We start from the raw sequence: 20,368 nt of genomic DNA, 5'->3' as shown, positions 1-20,368 counted from the left end.
TAATGTGATGTTGTTGTAACGATGTGCGCAATTTGCTGTCCCCTCAAAATAACTCAACACACAGCCATTAATGTCTAAACCGCTGGCAACAAAAGTGAGTACACCCCTACGTGAAAATGTCCAAATTGGGCCCAAAGTGTCAATATTTTGTGTGGTCACCATCATTTTCCAGCACTGCCTTAACCCTCTTGGGCATGGAGTTCACCAGAGCTTCACAGGTTGCCACTGGAGTCCTCTTCCACTCCTCCATGACAACATCACGGAGCTGGTGGATGTTAGAGACCTTGCACTCCTCCACCTTCCATTTGAGGATGCCCCACAGATGCTCAATAGGGTTTAGATCTGGAAACATACTTGGCCAGTCCATCACCTTTACCCTCAGCTTCTTTAGCAAGGCAGTGGCTGTCTTGGAGGTGTGTTTGGGGTCGTTATCATGTTGGAATATTTTCACCAGCAATTAAGACAACACACTGAGCGTAAATATATATATTGATTGAAATTGTTCCCGAATGGGTGAGCGTTCATGTGCAAAGGATTAGCATTTCAATTGTTATAATTATCACTCTGTAGTGACTTCTTAGTCGACCCCCACTTCCCCTTTTGTCTAACAAGCCGCCATGAAGGTTCAGCCCACTAGGGCACATTCTCCTATCATGTTTGTTTATGCATTTCTGTGAATTACTTAGTTAGTAATAAATAAATGATTTAAGACAATTGATGTATGGATGACTCATAGTGAAGACTGGGTTTGTGCAGATAACCAACAATTTACGACGTTCGGAATGAGACTAACGTGAGGTAAAGTAAATAATTCATTAATTCGAACACTAATTGATCAGATACAATATCTGTAAAGTTATTTTAGGAAATGATAACTTTGTAATCTGAATATTTTTCCTTGGTGCCCCGACTTCCTAGTTAATTAGTTACGTGATTAATCAGTTGATCGCGTAATAACTAATTACAGAGAATCTTTGATAAAAACTATCAGTCTTCAGTTAATGATAGTAAAGACACAACACTGCCCTGCAGCCCAGTCTCCGAAGGGAGGGGATCATGCTCTGCTTCAGTATGTCACAGTACATGTTGGCATTCATGGTTCCCTCAATGAACTGTAGCTCCCCAGTGCCGGCAGCACTCATGCAGCCCCAGACCATGACACTCCCACCACCATGCTTGACTGTAGGCAAGACACCCTTGTCATTGTACTCCTCACCTGGTTGCCGCCACACACGCTTGACACCATCTGAACCAAATAAGTTTATCTTGGTCTCATCAGACCACAGGACATGGTTCCAGTAATCCATGTCCTTAGTCTGCTTGTCTTCAGCAAACTGTTTGCGGGCTTTCTTGTGCATCATCTTTAGAAGAGGCTTCCTTCTGGGACGACAGCCATGCAGACCAATTTGATGCAGTGTACGGCGTATGGTCTGAGCACTGACAGGCTGACCCCCCACCCCTTCAACCTCTGCAGCAATGCTGGCAGCACTCATACGTCTATTTCCCAAAGACAACCTCTGGATATGACGCTGAGCACGTGCACTCAACTTCTTTGGTCGACCATGGCGAGGCCTGTTCTAGGTGGAACCTGTCCAGTTAAACCGCTGTATGGTCTTGGCCACCGTGCTCCAGCTCAGTTTCAGGGTCTTGGCAATCTTCTTATAGCCCCGGCCATCTTTATGTAGAGCAACAATTCTTTTTTTCAGATCCTCAGAGAGTTCTTTGCCATGAGGTGCCATGTTGAACTTCCAGTGACCAGTCAGTATGAGGGAGTGTGAGAGCGGTGACACCAAATTTAACACACCTGCTCCCCATTCACACCTGAGACCTTGTAACACTAACGAGTCACATGACACCGGGGAGGGAAAATGGCTACTTGGGCCCAATTTGGACATTTTCACTTAGGGGTGTACTCACTTTTGTTGCCAGCGGTTTAGATATTAATGGCTGTGTGTTGAGTTATTTTGAGGGGACAGCAAATTTACACTGTTATACAAGCTGTACACTCACTACTTTACTTTGTAGCAAAGTGTCATTTCTTCAGGGTTGTCACATGAAAAGATATATTCAAATATTTACAAAAATGTGAGGGATGTACTCACTTTTGTGATAGACTGTATGTATATATATATATATATATATATATATATATTAGGGAAGGTAATCAGGGAAGTGATGGAGTCCAGATGAGTCTGATGACTCGCAGGGGCGCATAACGATGGTGACAGGTGTGCTCCATAACGAGCAGCCTGGTGACCTAGAAGCCGGAGGGGGAGAACACGTGACAGTTATTTTACCTCTAGACTTCAGAGATAGGTCAACTAGTTGTTTTACCTCTCGACTTCAGAGATAGGTCAACTAGTTGTTTTACCTCTACACTTCAGAGATAGGTCAACTAGTTGTTTTACCTCTCGACTTCAGAGATAGGTCAACTAGTTGTTTTACCTCTAGACTTCAGAGATAGGTCAACTAGTTGTTTTACCTCTAGACTTCAGAGATAGGTCAACTAGTTGTTTTATCCTCTAGACTTCAGAGATAGGTCAACTAGTTGTTTTACCTCTAGACTTCAGAGATAGGTCAACTAGTTGTTTTACCTCTAGACTTCAGAGATAGGTCAACTAGTTGTTTTATCCTCTAGACTTCAGAGATAGGTCAACTAGTTGTTTTATCCTCTAGACTTCAGAGATAGGTCAACTAGTTGTTTTACCTCTAGACTTCAGAGATAGGTCAACTAGTTGTTTTACCTCTCGACTTCAGAGATAAGTCAACTAGTTGTTTTATCCTCTAGACTTCAGAGATAGGTCAACTAGTTGTTTTACCTCTCGACTTCAGAGATAGGTCAACTAGTTGTTTTACCTCTCGACTTCAGAGATAGGTCAACTAGTTGTTTTACCTCTCGACTTCAGAGATAGGCCTAATCAGTTTCCCTGTTTCATGGTTGAGTAGTTGTGCAGATCACCGAGGTGCATTGCTGACCATGAGAGTATGTCTGTGTCAGTCTATAAGTACTGTTCACTGTCCTGTATGTTTGTGTACTTTACAGACTTATGGTGTTTTTCTGTTAAGATACAGTAGCAACACACGTACTACCGAGACATTCAGGGATCATATACTTCAGCATTAACACAGCCGACAGTAATTACTTCCACATAAAGCCATCGCTACCAAGTTGTTGAGCCAGTCTGAACAGGTACTATCACGTGTGCTCTCAGACAAAGTCTGTGTACGTGCATTGATGCAAAAGAATGCTCTTGCGACATCATATTGAGCAGCACTGTCTCTGTGACATCATATTGACCAGCACGGTCTCTGTGACATCATATTGAGCAGCATGGTCTCTGTGACATCATATTGAGCAGCACGGTCTCTTTGACATCATATTGAGCAGCACGGTCTCTGTGACATCATATTGAGCAGCACGATCTCTGTGACATTATATTGAGCAGCACGGTCTCTGTGACATCATATTGAGCAGCACGGTCTCTGTGACATCATATTGAGCAGCACGGTCTCTGTGACATCATATTGAGCAGCACGGTCTCTGTGACATCATATTGAGCAGCACGGTCTCTGTGACATCATATTGAGCAGCACGGTCTCTGTGACATCATATTGAGCAGCACGGTCTCTGTGACATCATATTGAGCAGCACGGTCTCTGTGACATCATATTGAGCAGCACTGTCTCTGTGACATCATATTGAGCAGCACTGTCTCTGTGACATCATATTGAGCAGCACGGTCTCTGTGACATCATATTGAGCAGCACGGTCTCTGTGACATCATATTGAGCAGCACGGTCTCTGTGACATCATATTGAGCAGCACGGTCTCTGTGACATCATATTGAGCAGCACGGTCTCTGTGACATCATATTGAGCAGCACGGTCTCTGTGACATCATATTGAGCAGCACGGTCTCTGTGACATCATATTGAGCAGCACGGTCTCTGTGACATCATATTGAGCAGCACGGTCTCTGTGACATCATATTGAGCAGCGCGGTCTCTGTGACATCATATTGAGCAGCACGGTCTCTGTGACCTCATATTGAGCAGCACGGTCTCTGTGACATCATATTGAGCAGCACGGTCTCTGTGACATCATATTGAGCAGCATGGTCTCTGTGTTCACTAGACGTAACATGGTTTGAACACGTTTCCCATTCCAACACCAGAGTGAGGAGGAGAAACAGAGTATCTTCATTCATAATACATTCAAGTCTCTGGATACAAGCGATAGGGACGCGGGCTGTCGTGTACAGTGTGTAGACCACGCCACACACACCTAACACAATTATAATGTGTTAAGAATGAGACACATGCCTTAGGCCAGGGGGCTACCACTTCCACAGAACTTAATGATCCAGACTGGTTTCAATGTCCAACATGTTGAAAGCTGATTCTGAATCCATCAGGACACGCAGCCTTCCGACATGGTGCTCCTGTCCTGCAATTGTTATTGCTACCTCATGATTTGCAATGCAATCGGCCCCCACCAGCGGCAGTGCGGAGGTAGCTAGATAGATAGAAATCACTGAGTACTGGTGGGCCATCTATCAACAGAGAGGTGACAGAGGTATGATGAGTTATAGGACTCTCTCTCTCTCTCTCTCTCTGCCTCTCTCTCTCTCTCTCTCTCTGCCTCTCTCTCTCTCTCTCTCTCTCTCTGCCTCTCTCTCTCTCTGCCCCTCTCTCTCTCTGCCTCTCTCTCGTTATCTCTCTCTGTCTCTCATTATCTCTCTCTATCTCTCTCACTATACATCTCTCTCTGCCTCTCCCTCTCTCTCTCGCTCAATTTTCGACATGTGGCTTATATAACCTTCCTTCTCCTAGTCCCGCTCCCTTCATCCTTCTGTACTGTCCTTGGTCAACTGTCCTCTGTGTAAGTACCTGAGCCAGTCTACCTATCTGCAGTCTATTTTTATCAGACCACTTACTTACCAGATATTATCAACGCTATCTATCTCCTCTTTCATCTTCTTTACCTCCCCTCTCTTCATCTCTCTCTCTTCATCTCTCTCTTCCTCTCTCTTTCTCTCTTCATCTCTCTCTCTCTCTCTCTTCCTCTCTCTCTCTCTCTCTCTCTCTCTCTCTCTCCATCTCTCTCTCTCTTCATCTCTCTCTTCCTATCTCTTTATCTCTCTCTCTCTGTCTCTCTCGGTCTCTTCTCTCTGTATCTCTCTCTCTCTCCCCACCTCTATCTCTCTCCCCACCTCTCTGTCCCCCCACCTCTATCCCCACCTCTCTCTCTCCCCACCTCTATCTCTCTCCCCACCTCTCTCTCTCCCCACCTCTATCTCTCTCCCCACCTCTCTCTCTCTCTCTGTCTGACAGAACCTGTGCAGGTGATCTAGGTGCTGCTGTAACCCCTCCTCAATGGGAGGCAGCAGTACCAGGTCATCTGTGTAAGGTGAGACCAGGTGCTGCAGATTCTCTAAATCTAAATCCTCTGTCAGTCCTCTTTTAGAGACTAACTAGACTGAAGCTCCACAGTATGGAGCTCCCTGCATGCATTCCCCACCACATCTCTGCCCTTCTCTGCCTCACTCTCTGCATTAAGTCCAAAACAAACCGGCTAGACAATCAGTCATTACTGGGAGAGGAATACGGTTTTCTCTCAGGCTGCCTGCCATCATTAGTGGTGTGTGTACGTGTGTGTGTACGTGTGTGTACGTGTGTGTGTTCTCACCTCATCATGTTCTCTCCCTACAGATGATTCAAACTACTCGGCCACTAAGAGTAAAACCAGCGACAACATCCTCCAGACTTCCCAGTTTCCCGACTCGTATTCTCCTGACCACGACCACCAGCAGTCTAACCACTACCCCTACACTCCCTCTCCCAGAGGTACCGTCTAACCACTACCCCTACTCTCCCTCTCCCAGAGGTACCGTCTAACCACTACCCCTACTCTCCCTCTCCCAGAGGTACCGTCTAACCACTACCCCTACTCTCCCTCTCCCAGAAGTACTGTCTAACCACTACCCCGACACTCCCTCTCCCAGAGGTACCGTCTAACCACTACCCCTACACTCCCTCTCCCAGAGGTACCGTCTAACCACTACCCCTACACTCCCTCTCCCAGAAGTACTGTCTAACCACTACCCCGACACTCCCTCTCCCAGAGGTACTGTCTAACCACTACCCCTACTCTCCCTCTCCCAGAGGTACCGTCTAACCACTACCCCTACACTCCCTCTCCCAGAGGTACCGTCTAACCACTACCCCTACTCTCCCTCTCCCAGAGGTACCGTCTAACCACTACCCCTACACTCCCTCTCCCAGAGGGACCGTCTAACCACTACCCCTACACTCCCTCTCCCAGAGGTACCGTCTAACCACTACCCCGACACTCCCTCTCCCAGAGGTACCGTCTAACCACTACCCCGACACTCCCTCTCCCAGAGGTACCGTCTAACCACTACCCCTACACTCCCTCTCCCAGAGGTACCGTCTAACCACTACCCCGACACTCCCTCTCGCAGAGGTACCGTCTAACCACTACCCCGACACTCCCTCTCCCAGAGGTACTGCTGCTAAGGACCCAGAGGATTCACTGTTGGCTCAATGGGTTATTGAGAAATTGACTGATATATTGATCAAGATGTTTTTGAACTAAAGAGAGCACGTCTCATCATAGAATTGCTGTGTGTAGCAACCTTGAGTATTTCAAATCTCTCTCAAAGGCTGTGTCTTAACAGTAATTGTGATTTCCCTCTCTATCCTTTCTCTCATTCTTTCTTTCTTTCTTTCTTTCTTTCTTTTTCTCTCTCTCTCTCTGTCTCATCTCAGCTACTCGTGCCCGGAGGTTTTCCTCAGGTGGAGAGGAGGATGGGTGGAATCAAAGTCTTAACAGAGTCAGTATGACACAATAAATGCTTTTCAAAATACTATTAATTTGTATTTGTGACTGGGAGAGTGTGGACCAATGAAAAGGAAACAGTGATTAGCCATCTTTGCAATATTAAATGTACTATAAATTATTTATTTATCTGAATGTTTTATTTCTTTAAAGATTCAAAATGCAGAAAAATTCAGGAAATACCACTACTCAACATTGTTTATTTGTTGTTTTGGCAAGATATGGCTGTAAATATTTAATGAATGTTGTCTACAGGGCAAAACAGTCTTCATCCCCAGACATTATTCCTGTTGCTCTGCTCAAGCCATATGCTCATGTGTTCTCTTTCTTTGTCTCCTTTTCCTCTCTCTCTCTACTCTCTTTCATTCCCTCCTTCTTTCTCTCTCTCTCTCTCTCTCTCTCCTTCTCTCCCCCCTCCATCTCTCTCTCTCTCTCCTTCTCTTCCCCCTCCATCTATCTCTCTCTCCTTCTCTTCCCCCTCCATCTCTCTCTCTCTCCTTCTCTTCCCCCTCCATCTCTCTCTCTCTCCTTCTCTTCCCCCTCCATCTCTCTCTCTCTCCTTCTCTTCCCCCTCCATCTCTCTCTTTCCTTCTCTTCCCCCTCTCTCTCTCTCTCTCTCTCTCTCTCCTTCTCTTCCCCCTCCATCTGTCTGTCTCTCTCTCTCCTTCTCTTCCCCCTCCATCTCTCTCTCTCTCCTTCTCTTCCCCCCTCTCTCCTTCTCTCTCTCTCTCCGTCTCTTCCCCTCCATCTGTCTGTCTGTCTTTCTCTCTCTCTCTCCTCTCTCCTTCTCTCCCCCCTCTCTCTCTCTCTCTCGCTCTCTCTCTCCTTCTCTTCCCCCTCTATCTGTCTGTCTGTCTGTCTGTCTTTCTCTCTCTCTCTCTCTCTCTCTCTCTCTCTCTCTCTCTCTCTCTCTCCCCTTCTCTTCCCCCTCCACCTGTCTGTCTGTCTGTCTGTCTGTCTGTCTGTCTGTCTGTCTGTCTGTCTGTCTGTCTGTCTCTCTCTCTCTCTCTCTCTCTCTCCTTCTCTTCCCCCTCCATCTGTCTGTCTGTCTTTCTCTCTCTCTCTCTCTCTCTCTCTCTCTCTCTCTCTCTCTCTCTCTCTCCTTCTCTTCCCCCTCCGTCTGTCTGTCTGTCTGTCTGTCTGTCTGTCTCTCTCTCTCTCTCTCTCTCTCTCTCTCTCCTTCTCTTCCCCCTCCGTCTGTCTGTCTGTCTGTCTGTCTGTCTCTCTCTCTCTCTCTCTCTCTCTCTCTCTCTCTCTCCTTCTCTTCCCCCTCTCTCTCTCTCTCTCTCTCTCTCTCTCTCTCTCTCTCTCTCTCTCCTTCTCTTCCCCCTCCGTCTGTCTGTCTGTCTGTCTGTCTGTCTGTCTGTCTGTCTCTCTCTCTCTCTCTCTCTCTCTCTCTCTCTCTCTCTCTCCTTCTCTTCCCCCTCCATCTGTCTGTCTCTCTCTATCTCTCTCTCTCCCCTTCTCTTCCCTAGCTCCAAGGTGGTATAGGCCGTATGATTCTGAAGGAGGAGATGAAAGCCAGGTCTGGTTCCTATGACAATGACCCGTGGAGCAGCGCACGGAACTCCCGCACCAACTCCCGCACCAACTCCCGCAGTGGCAGCAAAGAGGCCCTGCACAATGTGGGCTACGGCAACACTGTCAACGGATGTAAGACATCCCACCACCATCCATGGTGCTAAACCCCAGTCCGTCCTTTTATCCACACGGACACAAGTATTGAGGCGTGATGGATCATCTTACTGTTATAGCAATAGTGTTTATTAGGATCCCCAGTCAGCCTCCTCTTCCTGGTGTCCAGACAGGAAACAACACAACAGATACAATACATACTGTAGATAAATATACAAGCCGTTCAGCAGACGCTGCCTTCCAGAGAGATCCACAGCTAGTGCCTTCATCTTAAGATAGCCAGGCAAGACAACCACATGTCACAGTCGTACCCCAACCCACGCATCACATACATAATACAATCAATTATACAATGCAAAATACAATAGAAAATGCATCGAAATGTCTGGGTGTCTCTTCACAGTCCCTGTCGTGCCTTAAGCTGTTGTTATTTCTAGCTTGAGTTACCTGGGTTACCAGAGAGTTCTTATGTAGTCATGTTACCTGGGTTACCAGAGAGTTCCATGTAGTCATGTTACCTGGGTTACCAGAGAGTTGTATGTAGTCATGTTACCTGGGTTACCAGAGAGTTCTATGTAGTCATGTTACCTGGGTTACCAGAGAGTTGTATGTAGTCATGTTACCTGGGTTACCAGAGAGTTGTATGTAGTCATGTTACCTGGGTTACCAGAGAGCTCCATTTAGTCATGTTACCTGGGTTACCAGAGAGTTCTATGTAGTCATGTTACCTGGGTTACCAGAGAGTTGTATGTAGTCATGTTACCTGGGTTACCAGAGAGTTGTATGTAGTCATGTTACCTGGGTTACCAGAGAGTTCTATGTAGTCATGTTACCTGGGTTACCAGAGAGTTTTATGTAGTCATGTTACCTGGGTTACCAGAGAGTTATATGTAGTCATGTTACCTGGGTTACCAGAGAGTTCCATGTAGTCATGTTACCTGGGTTACCAGAGAGTTGTATGTAGTCATGTTACCTGGGTTACCAGAGAGTTTTATGTAGTCATGTTACCTGGGTTACCAGAGAGTTCTATGTAGTCATGTTACCTGGGTTACCAGAGAGTTGTATGTAGTCATGTTACCTGGGTTACCAGAGAGTTGTATGTAGTCATGTTACCTGGGTTACCAGAGAGCTCCATTTAGTCATGTTACCTGGGTTACCAGAGAGTTCTATGTAGTCATGTTACCTGGGTTACCAGAGAGTTGTATGTAGTCATGTTACCTGGGTTACCAGAGAGTTGTATGTAGTCATGTTACCTGGGTTACCAGAGAGTTCTATGTAGTCATGTTACCTGGGTTACCAGAGAGTTTTATGTAGTCATGTTACCTGGGTTACCAGAGAGTTATATGTAGTCATGTTACCTGGGTTACCAGAGAGTTCCATGTAGTCATGTTACCTGGGTTACCAGAGAGTTGTATGTAGTCATGTTACCTGGGTTACCAGAGAGTTCTATGTAGTCATGTTACCTGGGTTACCAGAGAGTTTTATGTAGTCATGTTACCTGGGTTACCAGAGAGTTATATGTAGTCATGTTACCTGGGTTACCAGAGAGTTGTATGTAGTCATGTTACCTGGGTTACCAGAGAGTTGTATGTAGTCATGTTACCTGGGTTACCAGAGAGTTTTATGTAGTCATGTTACCTGGGTTACCAGAGAGTTCTATGTAGTCATGTTACCTGGGTTACCAGATAGTTCTATGTAGTCATGTTACCTGGGTTACCAGAGAGTTTTATGTAGTCATGTTACCTGGGTTACCAGAGAGTTCTATGTAGTCATGTTACCTGGGTTACCAGAGAGTTCTATGTAGTCATGTTACCTGGGTTACCAGAGAGTTCCATGTAGTCATGTTACCTGGGTTACCAGAGAGTTCCATGTAGTCATGTTACCTGGGTTACCAGAGAGTTCCATGTAGTCATGTTACCTGGGTTACCAGAGAGGTCCATGTAGTCATGTTACCTGGGTTACCAGAGAGTTCCATGTAGTCATGTCACCTGGGTTACCAGAGAGTTCCATGTAGTCATGTTACCTGGGTTACCAGAGAGTTCCATGTAGTCATGGCTCTATTTAATCCTGTGCGTTTCCCAGCCTCTGTTCTGGACCTGGGGACTGTGAAGACACTGGTTGCATGTCCTGTGTTGTACTGATGAGTGTCTGAACTGTGTGTCTGCTGCTTCAACACGTTCTGCCAGTTAAAGGTCTCCACAGCGCACACATCCCTGGGTCGCTCCTCTTTTCAGTTCACTGCAGCTAGTGACCGGAACAAGCTGCAACAAAACACTCAAACTGGACAGTTTTATCTCAATCTCTTCATTCAAAGACTCAATCATGGACACTCTTACTGACAGTTGTGGCTGCTTTGTGTGATGTATTGTTGTCTCTACCTTGCCCGTTGGGCTGTTGTCTGTGCCCAACAATGTTTGTACCATGTTTTGTGCTGCTGACATGTTGTGTTGCTACCATGTTGTTGTCATGTTGTGTTGCTACCATGTTGTGTTGCTGCCATGTTGTTGTCATGTTGTGTTGCTACCATGTTGTGTTGCTACCATGTTGTTGTCATGTTGTGTTGCTACCATGTTGTTGTCATGTTGTGTTGCTACCATGTTGTGTTGCTACCATGTTGTTGTCATGTTGTGTTGCTACCATGTTGTGTTGCTACCATGTTGTTGTCATGTTGTGTTGCTACCATGTTGTTGTCATGTTGTGTTGCTGCCATGTTGTGTTGCTGCCTTGCTGTGTTGTCATGTTGTGTTGCTGCCATGTTGTGTTGCTGCCTTGCTGTGTTGTCATGTTGTGTTGCTGCCTTGCTGTGTTGTCATGTGTTGCTGCCTTGCTGTGTTGTCATGTTGTGTTGCTGCCTTGCTGTGTTGTCATGTGTTGCTGCCTTGCTATGTTGTTGTCTTAGGTCTCTCTTTATGTCGTGTTGTGTCTCTCTTTATGTCGTGTTGTGTCTCTCTTTATGTCGTGATGTGTCTCTCTTTATGTCGTGATGTGTCTCTCTTTATGTCGTGATGTGTCTCTCTTTATGTCGTGTTGTGTCTCTCTTTATGTCGTGATGTGTCTCTCTTTATGTCGTGTTGTGTCTCTCTTTATGTTGTGATGTGTCTCTCTTTATGTCGTGATGTGTCTCTCTTTATGTCGTGTTGTGTCTCTCTTTATGTCGTGATGTGTCTCTCTTTATGTCGTGTTGTGTCTCTCTTTATGTCGTGATGTGTCTCTCTTTATGTCGTGATGTGTCTCTCTTTATGTCGTGTTGTGATGCTGTCTGTCTGTCTGTCTGTCTGTCTGTCTGTCTGTCTGCCTGCCTGCCTGCCTGCCTGCCTGCCTGCCCTGAGCTAGCTCCTCAGCAGCAGTGTGGAGGTGAGAGGAGAGTAGAGCGTCAGGAGTCTGAGACAGACAGAGATGAGGGATGAGTTTAATCTCAGCCTCTGATGGGCTGACTGATCGACGAATGTTGTTATAAGAGGAGCCGGTCCATAATGACTCAGCGCTGTCTTGACGATCCAGATGTATTACAGATGAATCCCAAATGGCACCCTACTCCCTTTATAGTGCACTACTTTTGACCAGGGCCGGTGCACTATGTAGTGAATAGGTTCCCATTTGGGACGCACACCATGTAATCTACCACCGAGCTGTGCCTTTACATCAACCATCTATGTACCATCACATACTGTATGTAGCTACGTATTGCTGAAATATTTTGAGGCCTTGCCAGATGGTGAGGGTTGCCAGATGGTGTATAAATTCAAGTGAGAGGGATGTTGTTGTGATATGAGATCCCCCTCAGGGTTGCCAGACTTGATATGTGGTCAGAGCTTCCATCCCTGTGACTGTGATGATTGTCTCTGTACCCAGACACTGGAGGATCACACACTGACGGGGTGAAGAGAACGAAAGAGAGATAGAGGGGGGGGGGTGATGTTGTCTGGTGTTCCTGTGTGCTTTCCTCTCCTACTGTTAATAGATTAGTCAGGGGAACTCAGGGAGAGACAGAGCACCCAGCTCCAGCTGAGATAGGGCTGGGGGATATCCCAGACCCCCTCTACACCCCCTCTACACTGGCAGCACAGTGGGGGATATCCCAGACCCCCTCTACACCCCCTCTACACTGGCAGCACAGTGGGGGATATCCCAGACCCCCTCTACACCCCCTCTACACTGGCAGCACAGTGGGGGATATCCCAGACCCCCTCTACACCCCCTCTACACTGGCAGCACAGTGGGGGATATCCCAGACCCCCTCTACACCCCCTCTACACTGGCAGCACAGTGAGGGGCAGAGCAGTAGAATGTGGAACCCACCCAACCACACACAAAAACCATGCTTCAAGCATTTGCCGCACATAAACACAGAAGTAATCTAACATTATGTACATAGCAAGACATGCACAGTGCTGTGCATCCCAACACACACACACACACACAACCTTGACCTTCACCCCCCTCTCCCTGATTAAACTGATACATTGTGACCAACTGAACCTGATTAGCTATCATGGCAGTTTATCATGTCTTATCTCTAATGATAACACACAGGCAGGCAGAGAGCAGAGAGCAGAGCAGGGAGCAGAGTGTAGAGCAGAGAGTAGAGCAGAGAAGAGCAGAGCAGGGGGCAGAGAGCAGAGAGTAGAGAGTAGAGCAGAGAGTAGAGCAGAGAAGAGCAGAGCAGAGAGTAGAGCAGGGGGCAGAGAGTAGAGAGTAGAGCAGAGAGTAGAGCAGAGAAGAGCAGAGCAGAGAGTAGAGCAGGGGGCAGAGAGCAGAGAGTAGAGTGTAGAGCAGAGAAGAGCAGAGCAGAGAGTAGAGCAGGGGGCAGAGAGCAGAGAGTAGAGAGTAGACAAAACAAGAAACATAAATCACCCATGTCACACCCTGGCCAAACCAAAATAATAAAGAGAACACAGAATACTAAGACCAGGGCGTGACACATCTACGTTGACATTTATTGTCATTTAGCAGATGCTCCAATCCAGAGCGACTTACGGTCAGTGAATTCGTCTTCAGATAGCTAGGTGAGACAACCACATATCACAGTCGTAGTCAGTTCCTTGGTAAAGTAGCTATCAGCAAAGTCAGAACTAGTCGGAAAAGACAAATACGCGTGTTTTATCGGGGGGGGGGGGGGGGGGGGGGGGGTAAGACTGAGATGTCTTGTTTAAGATGACCTTAATCTACTGTCATTTCAGTTCTCGTTGTTGTATATCTCTTGTTCGTCTTTGTTATAGGTCTTACGCCTCACTAAGACAAACAGTGTTATCTAATGTCCCTGTAGACTTCTTCCATCACTCCATCATCCACGTTGTAAAGTATCCTACAGCATTGTTTCGCTAAAACTTGTGAACCACAGCTGCTGTGTGTTTGGTATCTTTCATCATTGTCATGAACCTGGATTTAAGACTGATTGTATCAGGAAGGTATTTAGTTTCAAGGCTCTGATGAGAAACCATTATAGGAGCTTTATGAAACCAGATGAGAACACTTAACCGTGCATTTGTACAGGCAGAGGCTGTATCCTAACTATGTGTCTCTCTCTCTCTCTCTCTCTCTCTCTCTCTCTCTCTCTCTCTCTCTCTCTCTCTATCTCACCATACCTCCCTCTCTCCCCCACCCTCGTTGCCTCACTCTCTCTCTCTCTCTCTCTCTCTCTCTCTCTCTCTCTATCTCACCATATCTCCCTCTCTCCCCCACCCTCGTTGCTTCTCTCTCTCTCTCTCTCTCTCTCTCTCTCTCTCTCTCTCCCACCCTCTCCCACCCTCATTGCCTCTCTCTCTCTCTCTCTCTCTCTCTCTCTCTCCCACCCTCTCCTACCCTCGTTGCCTCTCTCTCTCTCTCTCTCTCTCTCTCTCTCTCTCTCTCTCTCTCTCTCCCTCTCTCCATCTGTTCCTATCTCTCTCTCGCTCTCTCTCTTTTCAGCTCCCACCAGATCCCACTACAGTACGGACAGTGGTGAGTGAGGTGCATCAGTGCCCTACTACTGTATATTGTCTGTCTGTAGACAGGGTCATCACAGGGTCATCACGGGGGACAGTAGTACAGTTACATCAGTTTATACCATGGTATTGTTGAATACTTGTTTCTGATTGGCTTGAAGGGCATTCTAGAGCATGCATTATTTTCCTATAATTCACAGTATAATTAAATGGCTATGAAGTTCATTCTTACATGTTCTATGATGTAGCTGTAGCTCACTATCTAGCTAGTAAACTTGCTATCTACATCAGTAAACCTGCTAGCTACTTCAGTAAACGTTCTATCTACATCAGTAAACTTGCAATCTACTTCAGTAAACGTGCAATCTCCTTCAGTAAACCTGCTAGCTACTTCAGTAAACGTGCTAGTGTAACGGATGTGAAACGGCTAGCTAGTTAGCGGTGGTGCGCGCTAAATAGCGTTTCAATCGATGACGTCACTTGCTCTGAGACCTTGAAGTAGTGGTTCCCCTTGCTCTGCAAGGGCCGCGGCTTTTGTGGAGCGATGGGTAACGATGCTTCGTGGGTGACTGTTGTTGATGTGTGCAGAGGGTCCCTGGTTCGCGCCCGGGTATGGGCGAAGGGACGGTCTAAAGTTATACTGTTACACTAGCTACTTTGGTAAACCTGCTAGCTACTTCGGTAAACCTGCTATCTACTTCAGTAAACGTGCTAGTTACTTCAGTGGATGTTGTCACATTTCTACCGCTAAATTAATACATTTCTAGCGGCAAAATGTGTTATAGCTGTAATATAAGCGGGATAATCAACCACCACTTTTTGTAAAGTTAGTGCCATTCCACTAGCGTGTCATGGCACACCTTCCACAGAACACATAGCCTTGTTGATTATCCCTTCGGTATGCAGGGGGGAGTCTACATGGGCTCTTCAGCTATGGTTTACAGCTATGCCAGGTCGCAGTTGCAAATGAGAACTTGTTCTCAACTAGCCTACCTGGTTAAATAAAGGTGTTCTCAACTAGCCTACCTGGTTAAATAAAGGTGTTCTCAACTAGTCTACCTGGTTAAATAAAGGTGTTCTCAACTAGCCTACCTGGTTAAATAAAGGTGTTCTCAACTAGCCTACCTGGTTAAATAAAGGTGTTCTCAACTAGCCTACCTGGTTAAATAAAGGTGTTCTCAACTAGCCTACCTGGTTAAATAAAGGTGAAATAAAAAATGTCTCTCGTCTGATGTTGACCAGTGGTGGAAAAGTATCCAACTGTCACACTTGAGGTAAAATAAATAGAAAATGACTCAAGTAAAAGTTAAAAGTCCCTCAGTAAAATACTACTTGAGTAGTATTGGTTTGAAATATACTTACGTTCAAAAGTAAATGTAATTGCAAAAATATACCTAAGTATTAAAAGTATAAATTATAAATTGTTTCAAATTCCTTATATTAAGCAAAACAGACGGCTGTGTATTTTCTTGTTTTTTACAGTTTATTTTCTGATAGCCAGGGGCAAGCTCCAACACTCAGACATAATTTACATACGAAGCATGTGTTTTAGTGAGTCGGCCAGATCTGAGGCAGTAGGGATGACCAGAGGTGTTCTCTTGATAAGTGTGTGAATTGGACCATTTCCCTGTCCTGCTGAGCATTCAAAATGTAACGAGTACTTTTGGGTGCCAGGGTAAATGTATGGAGTAAGAAGTACATAATTTTCTTTAGGAATGTAGTGAAGTAAAAGTAGAAGTTGTCAAAAATATCAATAGTATAGTAAATTACAAATACCCCCCCAAAAAACGACTTAAGCAGTACATTCAAGTAGTTTTACTGCAGTACTTCACACCACTGACATTGATTGAGTCATTCCTCTTTCACCCTATGATTGTTCTCTGTCTGGGACAATGGTCATTACATTGATAACAAATGCCATTTCAAGAGCCTGAGATCAATTATCCTGATGATTGTTTACACAAGGATTATAAAGCGTGCGTGTTGCATCGTAGAGGGGGGCATTCTTACATTTTATTCATTTAGCAGACGCTTTTTCGTAACAATGTAATAATGCAATATGCAGCACATAATATTCCAGGCTTTGACATTGCTTTGTAATTTCATTGCCTGTAAATGAAAATCACAGAGAGGGCTTCTCCATTGTGTTTGCTGTTAGCGCCCCCTGCTGTCTCTTCTATCGCCTTGCATTTGCAATCGGTTAGAGATTGCTACTTGCCCATCCCTCACAGTGTTTCTACTGAGTCGTGCTGCGGTGTTCTGCTGGGACGCAGTGTATGGGTCAGGTCCCAGGCTGAACGGCTGGGATGCTCGTGTTTCTTCTCTTTCAGACTCCTTCATCTCCAAGTCAGCCTCGTTGCCAGGCTATGGCAGGAACGGACTGCACAGGGTGAGTTCCCTGATGGGGGCGGGGGGTTGTCACAGGATGTGGGCGTTGTAAATTGATCCTGTGTGGACCCAAATCATCCCATAGCAAGAGTAAAGACCAATAACTTTTTTGTATCTCTAAAATAATTATTCTTGTCGTCTGTCTCTTTCAGCCCCAGAGTGCAGATTATTTCCAGTACGACAGCAGCAGTGCAGTTAACTGGGGAATCCGAGGTAATCAATCGTGGCTTTACCTTTCAATAGTTTCACTTACAAATTACATAACCAATGAGAATATGAATAAATGTGGTGATCAGCTCTTTTTTTTCTCTTTTTCTACAGAATACAAAGTAAGATGTTACGCAAATTAATGAACAAACTGACTATCACTGAACCAAATGTAAGCTGGCTGTAGAGAACACTAGTAGAGAACACTAGTAGTGAACACTAGTAGAGAACACTAGAAGAGAACACTAGAAGAGAACACTAGTAGAGAACACTAGTAGAGAACACTAAAAGAGAACACTAGTAGAGAACACTAGTAGAGAACACTAGAAGAGAACACTAGAAGAGAACACTAGAAGAGACCACTAGTAGAGAACACTACTAGATAACACTAGAAGATAACATTAGAAGAGAACACTTAGTAGAGATCACTACTAAAGAACACTTTTAAAGAACACTAGAAGAGAACACTAGAAGAGACCACTAGAAGAGGACACTGGTAGAGAACACTAGTAGAGAACACTAGAAGAGACCGCTAGTATAGACCACTAGTATAGACCACTGGAATAGAACACTAGTAGAGAACACTAGTAGAGAACATTACTAGAGAACACTAGAAGAGAACATTAGATGAGAACACTACTATAGAACACTACTAAAGAACACTAGTAGAGAACACTAGTAGAGAACACTAGAAGAGGACACTGGTAGAGACCACTAATAGAGACCACTAGAAGAGAACACTACTAGAGAACAGTAGAAGAGAACACTAGTAGAGAACACTACTAAAGGACACTAGAAGAGAACACTAGCAGAGAACACTAGAAGTTCAACACGAGTTGAGAACACGAGTTGAGAACACGAGTAGAGAACACGAATAGAGAACGCTAGGAGAGAACGCTAGAAGAGAACACTAGTAGAGAACACTAGAAGAGAACACTAGAAGAGAACACTAGCAGAGAACACTAGAAGTTCAACACGAGTTGAGAACACGAGTTGAGAACACGAGTTGAGAACACGAATAGAGAACGCTAGGAGAGAACGCTAGGAGAGAACGCTAGGAGAGAACACTAGAAGAGAACGCTAGGAGAGAACGCTTGTAGAGAACACTAGTAGGAAACACTAGTAGGTAACACTAGTAGAGAACACTAGAAGAGAACAATAGAAGAGAAAACTAGTAGAAAACACTAGAAGAGAACACTGGAAGAGAACACTAGAAGAGAACACTGGAAGAGAACACGAGTAGAGAACACTAGAAGAGAACACTGGAAGAGAACACGAGTAGAGAACACTAGAAAATAACACTAGAAGAGACCACTAGTAGAGACCACTTGATGAGAACACTAGTAGAGAACACTAGAAGAGACCACTGGTAGAGAACACTAGTAGAGAACACTCGTAGAGAACACTAGAAGAGGACACTGGTAGAGAACACTCGTAGAGAACACTAGAAGAGGACACTGGTAGAGAACACTAGTAGAGAACACTCGTAGAGAACACTAGAAGAGACCACTCGTAGAGACCACTAGAAGAGGACACTGGTAGAGAACACTAGTAGAGAACACTCGTAGAGAACACTAGTAGAGAACACTCGTAGAGAACACTAGTAGAGAACACTCGTAGAGAACACTAGAAGAGGACACTGGTAGAGAACACTAGAAGAGACCACTAGTAGAGACCACTAGAAGAGGACACTGGTAGAGAACACTAGTAGAGAACACTCGTAGAGAACACTAGAAGAGGACACTGGTAGAGAACACTCGTAGAGACCACTTGATGAGAACACTAGTAGAGAACACTAGAAGAGACCACTAGAAGAGACCACTAGTAGAGACCACTTGATGAGAACACTAGTAGAGAACACTAGAAGAGACCACTAGTAGAGACCACTAGAAGAGGACACTGGTAGAGAACACTAGTAGAGAACACTCGTAGAGAACACTAGAAGAGACCACTCGTAGAGACCACTAGAAGAGGACACTGGTAGAGAACACTAGTAGAGAACACTCGTAGAGAACACTAGTAGAGAACACTCGTAGAGAACACTAGTAGAGAACACTCGTAGAGAACACTAGAAGAGGACACTGGTAGAGAACACTAGAAGAGACCACTAGTAGAGACCACTAGAAGAGGACACTGGTAGAGAACACTAGTAGAGAACACTCGTAGAGAACACTAGAAGAGGACACTGGTAGAGAACACTCGTAGAGACCATTAGAAGAGACCACTAGTAGAGACCACTTGATGAGAACACTAGTAGAGAACACTAGAAGAGGACACTGGTAGAGACCACTAGAAGAGGACACTGGTAGAGAACACTAGTAGTGAACACTAGAAGAGACCACTAGTAGAGAACACTAGTAGAGACCACTTGATGAGAACACTGATAGAGAACACTAGTAGAGAACACTCGTAGAGACCACTAGAAGAGGACACTGGTAGAGAACACTAGTAGTGAACACTAGAAGAGACCACTAGTAGAGAACACTAGTAGAGACCACTTGATGAGAACACTAGAAGAGACCACTAGTAGAGACCACTTGATGAGAACACTAGAAGAGACCACTAGTAGAGACCACTTGATGAGAACACTAGTAGAGAACACTAGAATAGGATATTGAGGAAACCTATACCAAATTGTTGCAGTGAATTGTGTTGTTTTACAGGGTCAGCCATAATAGTACGGCACCCCTGGAGTAAATTATGACGAAGTGCCTTTCTCAAGAACAAATTAGATTTTTCACCTTTACAGCTCCTTTATTCAAAACAGAATCATTTCGGTTCCTGGCCCAACACTCTAACCGCTAGGCTACCTGCTGTATGCAATTGAGATTCTCCCTATGTCTCTATGAGGAAGTCTGGGCTGGCGGGACACTTCCTACAACAGGAATTGACCTTGTCCATAGTGTCACAGAGATAAGAGTCTCCTCTGCTCCTCTCAGGAGACGGGTTCACCCCAGGTCCACTCACCTGGAAATTAGGTCTGGACAGGGAAGGAGGTTCAAAGCCATTCCGAGAGAGATATGGAGAACGTTGTCCCGACTGAACAGTCAACTAGTGTCCATCCTATCTTACCTTTAGTATTAACCTCAGGTCAGAACCAGGAAGTGTGATTGTTGTCAGAGGAAGTACAGGTGAATGTATGACTAAAATCATTCCATGTTTTCCTCACAACCATTCCTCCCTCAGATCTACCCATATGATGTGTTGGTGGTCACCATAAGGAGGCAGAACCAGCCCCCCAATGACGTGGACAGAGCCAGGCTAGAGGTGAGTTTCTCGCAGGTTTGTTAACATGCAAGTAATGAACACCTCTCACTGCACATGCTATATGGTAAGTCAATTGTATTTCCATT

The 20,368-nt window shown here is 45.4% G+C and overlaps 1 protein-coding gene across 4 annotated transcripts in view; it reads left to right on the top strand.

Annotated features, from left to right (window-relative positions):
* Window positions 1-20,368, top strand: part of LOC110534842 (actin-binding LIM protein 3) — a 122,038-nt gene that overhangs the window by 96,993 nt on the left and 4,677 nt on the right. For 3 of the 4 annotated variants that reach the window (XM_036989672.1, XM_036989673.1, XM_036989670.1), the window contains 8 exons: window positions 5,712-5,846; window positions 6,792-6,856; window positions 8,337-8,514; window positions 14,404-14,436; window positions 16,751-16,809; window positions 16,961-17,021; window positions 17,130-17,137; window positions 20,202-20,282. In XM_036989672.1, coding sequence (XP_036845567.1) covers window positions 5,712-5,846; window positions 6,792-6,856; window positions 8,337-8,514; window positions 14,404-14,436; window positions 16,751-16,809; window positions 16,961-17,021; window positions 17,130-17,137; window positions 20,202-20,282 — 620 coding nt within the window. The remainder of the gene's footprint in view (window positions 1-5,711; window positions 5,847-6,791; window positions 6,857-8,336; window positions 8,515-14,403; window positions 14,437-16,750; window positions 16,810-16,960; window positions 17,022-17,129; window positions 17,138-20,201; window positions 20,283-20,368) is intronic. The other variant, XM_036989671.1, reaches the window with a different exon arrangement.

Source organism: Oncorhynchus mykiss, chromosome 10 (genome assembly GCF_013265735.2).
Source record: "Oncorhynchus mykiss isolate Arlee chromosome 10, USDA_OmykA_1.1, whole genome shotgun sequence".
Taxonomy (NCBI): Eukaryota; Metazoa; Chordata; class Actinopteri; order Salmoniformes; family Salmonidae; genus Oncorhynchus; species Oncorhynchus mykiss.
This window is presented reverse-complemented; position numbering and strand designations above follow the sequence as displayed.